The following is an 11,079-nucleotide window of genomic DNA, read 5'->3' as shown; positions in this document are numbered from 1 at the left end:
CCATTCACAACTTAGTGCATACAACAAGCCTAAGTTTCAAGAATGGAGTATATTAAATGCTAAACTGGTATGAGAAAATGGAAGCAAATTCTTTAAAACATAAGATGGTATATCATTTTTTTACTCAAATTTTGAGGCTTTTAGTCAGTTGTAGCTATTTTTTTAAAAAAAGGGTTATCAGACAAGGACATCTCTTCCTTTTAGATTAACACGAGCTATGCAAAAGTATTTCAGATTACTGAAGGAAACGTAACACTTATTAAGACCTCACATGCCAAAAATTTATGTCTGAATTAATTTCAAAACCTATAAAAGTATGTAATTATTGATATGCTAATGAGAAGACTGATGCTCAGAAGTTAAGTTGCCCAAAACCACTTAGTTGGTGGAACTGAGCTTCAAATCATGGTCTTCCTCCACGACAGTTTCTCCTCAGTATGTAAGAGTACATTGGTTCATGATTATCTAAACCTTAAAAAAAGTTTATAATGGAAAGCACTTTTAATATTAAATAGCTCCCTGCCTAATTATAAGGAGCTTATCACAACGCCAACTTCATTTAATCCTTCATTTGTTAAAAAAAAAATCCACGCTTCAAAGGGCAGTAAGTGAAGTGCAATTCTTTCATATCGTTTTCTACAAAATAAGTTAACTTTAAGCAAAACAACTTCAATGACAATAAATGCATTTCATCATTTATTTAATGTTTAAGCTCTCGCACTAGATTTTTACAAGCTGGTGAACACTGACGAATTATTTCTCCCACAGAACTATAACCACATGTTCCCGGACAGTATAAATATATGGTTGAGCTGACATTAATACACATCACCATTTTATCAATCACATAATAAAACTAATTGTCAAGTATCCAAATATTAAGTTACACAGCTCAAAAGGCATATAAAATATTAAATGTCTGCTCAATTCATTAGCAGAAACCCACTTTTTTGTTTTTTGCAAGAAAGGTTGGGAATCACACTTCAAACAAAAATAAGTTGGTAAACAACTTCAGATAAGTTTGAAAAAAAATTACAAGAACTTCAGAAATTTTATGATTAAGAATTGTTTTAGCTACCATAACAAAGTATTTCTACCTTTTAAAAAAATATTTACTAAATTAAAGCGCATATTCTACATGTTCTGCACAAGACAAAGGCAACATTTTACTAAAAATACTTAATAGCCCCCTCCCATTCCTTTTTTCAGGCCCTCCCTGTAAGTTGCACCCCAAAGTGCAAACATTAAAATTAACTGTAAGGCTTTTTTGTCTGGAGACATTAAAGACATGTGCTTCTGTACAATGTAGATTTTCAAAACGGAGGTCTTCCATGACAGCACAAAATGAGATTTATAGAAAGACATTAAATAGTCACTGGTAAGACTTGGTTAATTAAAAAAAAACAAACGAGCAAATCTGATGTATACTGGTATGAATGTGGAAGATGTAAACATATTGTGATCAAATAACCTTATAGGCCCTACTTTCTATGTTTGAAATGATGGAAAGAATTAAAACACATAAGGTCCAGAGTTTTCATAGTTCCTGGGATTTTAGGTTCGATATGATACTAAAAACAACAAGAATTGTGCTGGGTATTTTGGCACCTAGTCTTTCTAAATTTCTTATATACTGATAAGAATCTGGCATGGAAACACATTTAAAGACATGAATGACTCCATACTGCATGATTTCAGGAAAAGTCAATTGGTACAAATGATAAGCACATTTTAAATGCTGAACAGCAAGAATCCTTTGCTAAGTGTCCAAGTAGGTTGATCATAACCCAAACAGAGGGTGCAATTCTGCCAGGCTTGTGGCCTGGTAAAACTGCGTTTCAACACTCCTATGGAAGCTTCATCAGACTTCACCAAGCCAACATGCTGGTTAACATGTACGACAAATCCCGTCCTGTCTAGGTTCCACTTCCAAGCAATGGCATCAGGCACCCCAGTTTTATTGAATGCAACAGTTGTTTCTATGACCATTAGAGTCTTTGAAGCGCAGCCGCATTTTAGGACGATACTTCTCCAAATACAAAAGTTGCTTGCTGTTAAAAGCTCCACGCCGCTTTCTAGAAGGAAGAAAACGAAAGACAAATTAAAGCACAGTCCCTCTATAATTAACATTTACTGTTCTATAGGAGGCAATCATCACCTTTCTTGTAGCAATTTATTTTGATTATTACATTGTGACTTAATGTAGAAATAGGGATCAGCATCCATGTGTAAATGGGAAAAGGGCCATAAAAAGTTAATTTTCTAAATCTTTTTGAGAGGTAGTTATAAAATAGTCCAAACTTACAAATTCATTCATATAAAGCCCAAGAAAAGGCAAAACTAACTTATTGTAATATGAGTCAAAAAGAGATTGCCCCTGGTGGTTGGGAAGATGACTACAAACAGCGTGAGGGCACTTTCTGAAATGATCAAAATATTCTGTATATTGCACTGAGTGGTTATTTTATTTGGCTGTTACCATCCATTCATTTACCTTTGATATCTGCATTTTAACTAACTATACCTCAATAAAAGGGCAGATACACAAGCAACATATTCAATCAAGTATTTGAAGTAAAACAATAATTTACAGAATCATTACTGGATTACAATCTTTGTAATATGAGTATCTACATGGAATGCAAACAAGTAAGATACTCCCTGGTGGTAATACTACCTTAAAAATGAACAAAATGGGGCTTCCCTGGTGGCGCAGTGGTTGAGAATCTGCCTGCCAATGCAGGGGACACGGGTTCGAGCCCTGGTCTGGGAGGATCCCACATGCCGCAGAGCAACTAGGCCCGTGTGCCACAACTACTGAGCCTGCGCATCTGGAGCCTGTGCTCCGCAACGAGAGGCCACGATAGTGAGAGGCCCGCGCACCGCGATGAAGAGTGGCCCCCGCTCGCCGCAACTGGAGAAAGCCCTCGCACAGAAGCGAAGACCCAACACAGCCATAAATAAATAAATTTAAAAAAAAAAGAACAGAATGGTCAGACAGGCTCTTGAAAAGAAACTGCTTTCCTAGTAATATATTTAAATTCGCTAACATTCAACGAGGAAATAAAAAGTGCAAACGGAAAGAACGTATTAAATACATACTGTCTTATGAACTGTACTGCATCTTCGTATTTCATTCCACCTTCAATTAATGCTAGGGCGACAAGCACTGGAGCTCTGTTAAGGTAAGAATTATAGTAAATTATTTTTCAAAGTCAAATCCTGGAAAATTCAATACTCCGAACATTCCCCAATCCGAAAGCACTATTATTTACCGCACTTCCTATGTTAATACCTATGGAAAATGTTGGACTTCATGTTAAAAATTAAATTAATAAAGTACCATTATTTTCATATCAAACCCAGGTTTTTAATCTATAACCAAAAAGACAACCATGTCCTTAACTAATACAAATAAGCCTAGAAATTAAGACCTGTATCACTAGAGAGCAGTCCTGAAAAAATTTAAGGGAGAGGGTAAATCGTGACACGTGTGGACAATATTTTCTAAATTCCAAGCAGTGAAAAATACTTTCCACTTAAAGATCTGGAAAATACTGCTTTCTTTGTTTTATTATCCATGAGACTGTGACATGTTTCACGCCAGCCTCCCCAGGGCCATGGTCTGAGCAGTGGGGGACGAGGGTGGTGGTAGCAATTTACAACTACGGACACGTATATTTTGGCACTGCTGTGTAATGACTTCCTACTGAAACAGGATTCTCCAGGATCAAGAACCCTGCCACAAACTCACCATATGCAGTGCAAAAACACCTTAGAGACAATTCATGATCCTTTTTCCAATGAGCTTGGACAGTGATTCCCAATACTATGGATACAACCTAGAACACACAATTAAGTAATTCCGCCCACATGGGCAAGTATAAATTTCAGCAACAGCATCTGTCAGTTCCAAATGTACTGGAACACATTACTGCTACACTCACCTACTTTTAAATTTAACTCAGTAAGTAACCTAACAAAGCAAATTGATTCACAAACTGACAACCGCGTCTTTATGGGAGTCAAAATCAAGCTTTAACTAGAATGAAGACCAGTATCATTAAATGGGTTTAAGAAATTCTCTTACCTCCCAAGGCCTGCAACACAATGAACAGCAATACAACAACCAGGGTCTTCACGAAACTTAATTTTCACAAGACTTAACCAATCATCAACAATCTGGTTAGATGGTGGTGCGCCATCATCAAAAGGCCAATCCTAAGTCAAAAGAATACACGTTTTAGACTTTTAATGTAATTGGTATAATAATTCTAAAATTCTAACACCCAAATGTTGCCAGAAGCATTTTCTTTTAACGTTTAAACAAGTGTTTTATGAAACCCCACTGTCAATGAAATGCAAATACATGCTGAGTCTTTATAAAGATCTTTTATTGCTTCAAGCCTCTGCTCAGCTTTCACCTTTATTTGGACCTCAGGACAGTGTGTACTTTTGCAACAACTTAAACAATTAAGCTTTCTGAAGCCAGTGGTTTATCTGAATGAATAAACTTTGGCAGCACAGCACTGTGAACACATGGGAACCATTAAACACTTACGAGAACATGGATGCCTTCTTTCTCCACAAGACTAGTGTCGTAAGTTGCTTCACATACTCTTACTACTGTGGTAACTCCGTACTTCTTAAGTTCCTGGATAAAACATATATAAAAAAGCACATGAAGTCTTCATAACCATGTCACTCTTGCTCACCATTTGCCATTTTGATCACCTCTCTAACAGGTTAACAGAAAATCATGTATGTTTAACACGGTCTTGTTAAGTCTTACTGTCACAAGCCTTGTTTTAGGTGACAATACTAAAATAGCATTAAAAGGAAAGGGAATTGTTAAACATCACATATTTTTAATAAATTTTATATTAAAAAAAATCCCATGGCCCTTCACATACTGAAGTCGTTTATAGTCACGGTAACCTTGGCTAGACGAAGCACTAACAAAAGAGCAACTCAGGAACAAAGGACCAAAGGAATCACTCATGACTACAAACAATCTGACTTGACTGATATTAACTCTAAACTTTTGCTCATTTGCAGTGCACAGTGTATAGTTTGGAGCCTTAAAAGTATGTTCAGAGAGTAAAATCTCAAAAATGCGGTGTAAAAACCCCGCACCATTTAAGACTAGAGGCTTTAAGACTCATAGTGCATTATTAATTATAATTCTGGCATTTAAAAAATATACAGACGACAATCAAAGATAAAAGTATTTCTATGACCTGGAAGGCCTATTTGTTGTTTCTGATTATCTATAGATATTTATAAAATAAAATGTGTATGCATCCAAATAAATTATTCAGCATTACAATCCTTCCAGAAATAGAATTAGTAGATCAGTAGCTGATAATTACATTCTAAGCATCAAAAGGGGGCCAAGACATAAACTAATCCTGGTTTATAGTATCTGTCATTATGCTAATAAGCAAATATGTGAAAAACCCACAAGCGGAGCCTCCCGCCAACCAATTTCTAGTAAGATAAGAGCCATACTGTTATACTGTCCACATATACACTTAAATTAAGCAAACTGTGAGGCATGAAGAACTAGATATTAACTTATACATCTAAACTAACTCAAGTACATGTTCTCCTCAAAATGTATAAAATAATTCACCTCTAACGTAAAGACACTGGTACTTCTGAGAGTTGGAACTGTAGTCGTAACACCTCACAATTTCCAAAACATTTTATTTTGTTACATAAAAGGCTCCACTATTAAACTACAATCAGTTTAAGACATTAAAAAGCATCAAAACTTACCTCTATAAATTTGTTTAGGGTCGCATTAGTTGGATTATGTGTAATAAGAAATCTCATGTTCTTGTAAGTGATTTCCACAGGAGCTGGGCGGTTCATTCGAGCCATGTTAATTTAGTTAAAAAACACTCAATAGGGTTATGAAAGAATTTAAAAGACTGAATACAGAAATGATGCAAAGAAACTGAGTCTACTTCAATATACTCCACTTGAAATTCTCAGTGCTTTTGAGTATGAAGTTGGGAGTAATGGGAAATGAAATGAACCTCCTGACAAGAAGCAGCAATTCTTCAATCCAGTAATACTGAGGCAAGAGAAAGGAAGTGCACTGAGGTTTACCCCATCCAGGTCAGAACTCTTGTAAAAAATGCTCTGTGGATTTCAATCCAACACTTCTGTGTCCAGGTTCACCACTCTTATGGGGGCTTCTTGGTGGAGTAGTAATGAATTTCTACAGTTCACTTGTCTGCATAGAGGTCGTGCTGTGCCTGGCAGTAATCTCCACTGCCCTTCAGAAACTCCATAAATGTGTGACCAAGAACACCACAGAACTGCTGTTTAAAAGAAAGAGAGAAAAAAAGTTGTTTTCAATTCAAAAGGAACATGTTATGCTTTGACAGTATTTAAGGGCACAACGATCTTTCCAAATCTGGGCCCAAGCCACCTTTTAAACTTTTACTTGAACCACAAAATACAAAGGTGATTACAGATTAAATCAATAAGCAAGGATTACTTTAAGTAAATACCCCTCACATCGTTACATTTGATGAATATCCCTTACATACATTCTTCTACTAATTACTCCTTTTAAAACCTGGCTACTTGTTTTACATTCTTCTAAATTATCACGTACAACTTTCTACATTGATTTTTCCAACTACCAAAATATTTTTATGTATTACAAAAATTCAATATATTAGTCAATATATTCTTAAAAGAAAAAAACGAAACTGGTTTTCAAAATGCTCCCATATATACTATTTCATTTGATTCTTAACAACCTATTAACTTATCATTCCGCTTTAACAGATATTTCTCATCTGAGTCTCTGGAAATTAATCAACTTGAAATCAAGTTTTCAACTTACGTGAAACATAAGCGCGCGCGCACACACACGCACATATACACAGAACTTCCATTTATAACTATAAAAAAGACGTTCATAATTGTAATAGTCTTTTGTATTTTAAAACCGAAGTTTCAGTTATCCTGTCATAAACTGAAATCTAATTGAAAGAAAAAGTAGTGGTGGTGGGATGGTGTAAATTACCTTATATTTCTTTCACAGGTCTCAAAAGCAAGGTAACTGCTACCACCAATTATACTTTCCCCAAGTTCCCCTTAAAGATCTAAATTAATTTTATGTTAGTATCAAATATTACACGAATATTCACAGGATATTTTCATAATATATACACGGAAAACATTGATGTTGACGTTAGTCTTCTTCCAAGTAGTTTACAAGGAGCTTGTGTGGTTGGGAGTAAACAGAGGACTAAAAAAAAAAAAAAAAATTAATAGGTCAACAAGAGCACTGAGAGCCAGCCACTGCCCCAAACTCTTCACAGGTATTCTCATGGATAATTTACCAAATAAAATCTTTTGAAATCAAAAGATTCCCTTAGTTTACTATGCTTAAGTTTAAATTTAAGCATTAAAAAAGGCTTAAAACTACATTCAAACTATCTCATCTCATTTTCAGAGCCCCACGCTAGTTATAGTTTCTAAAAGAACGCTGCTAAGTTTTGAACAATAATTCATATGAAGATCTAGCCAATCACAGAAAACATTAAGTCAAAAACTCAGTTCACTTTTCTGTGAAAATAAAGGAACTAGCCTCAGGAATCATGTCTTAATAGGTGTCCCATAAGGAAGGTAACTTTCATTAATCCAAATTCGTTCAAACCCACCCTCAGATGTTACTTCATCAACTTGTGAGCTGGGCTAAGAAAATTAGTGATTAAATTGCCACTGAGGACTTTGTTCTGTTAACAGTGTGACAGCAGTAACTGGAAATAATTTCAATTATACTTTCCCTTCAAATCCTACACACTACTTCCTTAGAATAAAAAGTGTATTCTGGCACCTTTCCAATGACAATGAATTAAAGTGATCTGCAAAGCTGTTAAGGTCAAGGGCTCTTATCTCAGTATTCTGATTTCCGGTACTACCTTTTTTCAACTGAAAGCCGATTTCTGAATAGACAGTATTGCACACCACCGATTTCCATACTGAACAGCTGAAACTCCTGTTATAGCTGAGTTTGGCCATATCCACCCCTTTCAAGCAAGCGGTTTCATGAGAAAGCACAGAAAGCAATACAGAAATAAGTCCTTTGGTGACCTGGTTATTTTTACTGAGTGGAGGCACCCAGTGGCTGGGGGGGGGGGGGACGGGGACGGGACGACGACGGACAGACGGACGATGGATTTCCACAAGCGCAGAAATGACCACTAATACCTAACATCTTTCTCTTCTGCCCGAGACACTCCCCTATTCCCCATTTCTCTGCCCCAGGAAAAACCATCCATGATAGGAAGTATGGAAATATCAAGGAATTGTTCCCCTCCCACTGCATATAACCGCAATAATACACACGGGGGCATGGGGGACCAATTTCTGTGCAGAAGCCTAAACCGATCTGTCCTACTGCAGAGTCCGAGCAACAAATCTCTGTTGTGTCCAACGATTCGTTGGCGAGTCTGTTCCACATCTACTTGTGCTTTAGATAACGCACCCGGAATAAAGCATGTGTAAAAAAAGTACTGCTCACTCCTGGGAATGATCTGGTTTTCTGGTCTCCAACTTTTCTACTGCCATCAAACAAAACTCATACGAAAAGAGTAACAGGATGGGGCTTCCCTGGCTGTCCAGGGCTTATAACTCCTCGCTCTCAGTGCCCAAGGCCCGGGTTCGATGCCTGCTCGGGGAACTAAGATCCCACAAAAGCGGCTCGGTGAGGCCAAAAAAAAGAGAGAAAAAGAGAGAGAGAGAGTACCAGGAAGCATTGGCTCACAATCTGGATCCCAAGCAAGCCCACGGTGCCAGCTACAGCGCAACAACCTCACACACTGGGAACGGTAGCGGGTTCCACGGGCACAAGCTCAGCCTCACAGCCGTGGGTGTGGCTCGCCACGGCGCCACAAGCCAACAGAAGGCAAGCACACGGCGCGCCAGGGGACACTCAGGCACAGCCCAAGAGCCCGCGATCGCAAGACACCGCCGGCCCAGCCCGCCCCGGCGCAGGACAAGCCTGGACTCGCTCCCGCGGCCTGGGGCGGGGCGCGCCCCCCGCGGCGGCCGGCTTACCTGGCGAGGCCGCGCCGGCCCGGGTCACGGGTTCGCGCCGCGCCTTCAGTGCGGCGCCGAGGCCATTTTGTCCGAGCGCCGGTCCCGGCCGCGGAGCGCACGGTAGCCCACAGGCCCAGTCCCGCCGGCCCCGCGCCGGAGAGCCCTGCCCAGCCCGCGCGCAGCCGCCTCTCCCGCCCGCCCGCCCGCCGGGGCTGGGGGCGCGCCCGCCGCAGTGACGCGCAGCCCGCGCCCCACCCGGGCCACGTCCCCGATCCCAGGGCCCCGCGGCAAACAAAGGGGCCTCGGGGCGCCGGCCGGGCCCGCAAGACGCCCAGACGAAGAAGCGGCCACAAAGCGGTTTCTGGGCCGCCGCGCCGCCGGGCGCCCCGCCCAGCGCCCCGGGCTCGGTCCCCAGCACCCGCCCGCCGCCAGGACCGCCGGGACTCGGGCCGGGACGCGGGCGGGCGCCGGGCTCCGAACAAAGGCGGAGGCGCGGGTACTCACAGGAATATGTCTACTCATTGAAGATTGTGGCCTAATCATACAGCCGGTCCCGAGGCGGCGGCGGCAGGGCAGGGGCGGCGGCGGTCGTCGCGGGGCGGAGGCGGCGGAGGCGGCTTCGCGGGCTGCTGCGACGGCGGCGGCGGCGGGGCAACCGGACTCGGTCTGCAGCGAGCGGCTCCGAGAAGGGCGCGCAGCCTCACCGGCCCGCAGTCCAGGGGGCCAATACGCGCGCCGAGGCGCCCTTGCGTCACAAATCCTCCCATTTATAGCGCGCCTGACGTGCGTGCCCCCCGGCCACCAATCGCAGCCGGGCCCTAGGTCGCGCGCCGACGAGCGGGGGCGGAGGCCCGCCCCGCGGACGTCACAGAGCGGCGGAGGCTGCCGGTGTGAACCGGTTGATGAATGGCGCCGCGCTGCAGTCGGAGCGCCACCCGGCGGGGGCGGGAAGTGGCGGAGGGGGGGGACAGGGATGGGAGGGGGAAGGGCCGGGAGAGGGAGGAGGTGCCGCCCTTCCTCCTTAAAACCCCGACGAGTGCGTGCGCTCTCGTCACCAGGCGAGGCCTGCCGTTGGCCTCGACTGAAAACGCAGTCCCCTCGGGACCGGAACCGGATCTCAGTGCAGGCCCCGCTTCCTTTTGCTGTAGGTCAGACCGCGGTCGGCTTTGCTTGCGGTTCACCGTAGCACCTGCGACTTGCGATCCCCGTCGTCAAATAAATTTTTCTGTGGCCCTACGGCTACCGGGCGACGACCCCTGGGGAGCCTGGGCCCCCGGGCCCGGACCGCGCGAGCGCAGGTGCCCGGGGAGAGCATCGCGAGGCGCGGCCGGAGCGCTCTGCCGCCCGCGGGCTCTGTTAGGCACCCCTTCGTGCTCCGCACGCGGGCAGTTGCGGCAGCCTCAAGCGTGGCATTGCGGACTCCCACGCATCCTCTGTGCTGCGGCTCCCTGGATGCGTTGCCACGGGTGAGGGAAGGTTAGGCAGCGTTTTAAAAATTGTAAGAGCCTTCCACTTGGTCAAGGACCGATGGAACTCTTTGCGTCCAAGCTGGAGCTTTTCCTTTTTGTTCCTTTTCACAACCGTCCCACTCTCTTTCGTAATTTAGGCCCTTAACAAGTAAAGCTTATCACGGTTGTTCTGTGTTACACAAGGGCAACTCTGTCATTTCTAGTCGGAAAACTCTCTCTTTTGCTCTCTGGAAGGAGTAAACAGGAGTTTTACCTGCTCTGAAGAACTCGGCTTTCTACTAACACTGAGGCCTTTTGTTTGGTGTTTTCACTGAGCATAGGTTGGAGAGGGCTTTAGGGATCACATTGTTTCCTTGGTCAGTGTACTGCAGCATCTTAGGATTTATTAGAACTTCTACTTAGAGACTGTGCTTGCATAGTTATTCAACTTTATAAACGTTATACTCTGTAAACAAAGTTAGCACTTTCAAAAAAGAGTTGGGTCAGGCAGACTTTTATGGGAATAAAAGTCAAATCACCTTCATCTTAAGGAAATTGCTTG

The 11,079-nt window shown here is 42.7% G+C and overlaps 2 protein-coding genes across 3 annotated transcripts; both read right to left on the bottom strand.

Moving 5' to 3' along the window:
* Window positions 1-689: 689 nt before the first annotated feature.
* Window positions 690-6,201, bottom strand: PTP4A1 (protein tyrosine phosphatase 4A1). Of its 2 annotated transcripts, none has more exons than XM_079939752.1 (5): window positions 5,782-6,201; window positions 4,562-4,654; window positions 4,091-4,221; window positions 3,103-3,177; window positions 690-2,071 (listed from the first exon to the last, which is right to left on the bottom strand). In XM_079939752.1, the coding sequence occupies exons 1-5, from the start codon at window positions 5,884-5,886 to the stop codon at window positions 1,732-1,734; spliced, it is 744 nt and encodes a 247-aa protein (XP_079795878.1). In that variant the 5' UTR covers window positions 5,887-6,201; the 3' UTR covers window positions 690-1,731. The 2 variants fall into 2 exon arrangements, with proteins under 2 accessions (XP_079795878.1, XP_079795877.1); XM_079939751.1 differs by having other exon boundaries at window positions 1,810-2,075; window positions 5,782-5,915.
* On the bottom strand, window positions 6,194-10,162 carry LOC307195577 (uncharacterized protein). Its single transcript, XM_079939753.1, has 2 exons — window positions 9,574-10,162; window positions 6,194-6,332 (listed from the first exon to the last, which is right to left on the bottom strand). Exons 1-2 carry the CDS (start codon window positions 9,610-9,612, stop codon window positions 6,237-6,239), a joined length of 135 nt encoding a protein of 44 aa, XP_079795879.1. The 5' UTR covers window positions 9,613-10,162; the 3' UTR covers window positions 6,194-6,236.
* Window positions 10,163-11,079: the final 917 nt, after the last annotated feature.

This window comes from Stenella coeruleoalba (genome assembly GCF_951394435.1).
Source record: "Stenella coeruleoalba genome assembly, chromosome: 12".
Classification (NCBI taxonomy): Eukaryota; Metazoa; Chordata; class Mammalia; order Artiodactyla; family Delphinidae; genus Stenella; species Stenella coeruleoalba.
The sequence above is the reverse complement of the archived record's forward strand: the minus strand, read 5'-3'. Positions and strand labels throughout refer to the sequence as shown.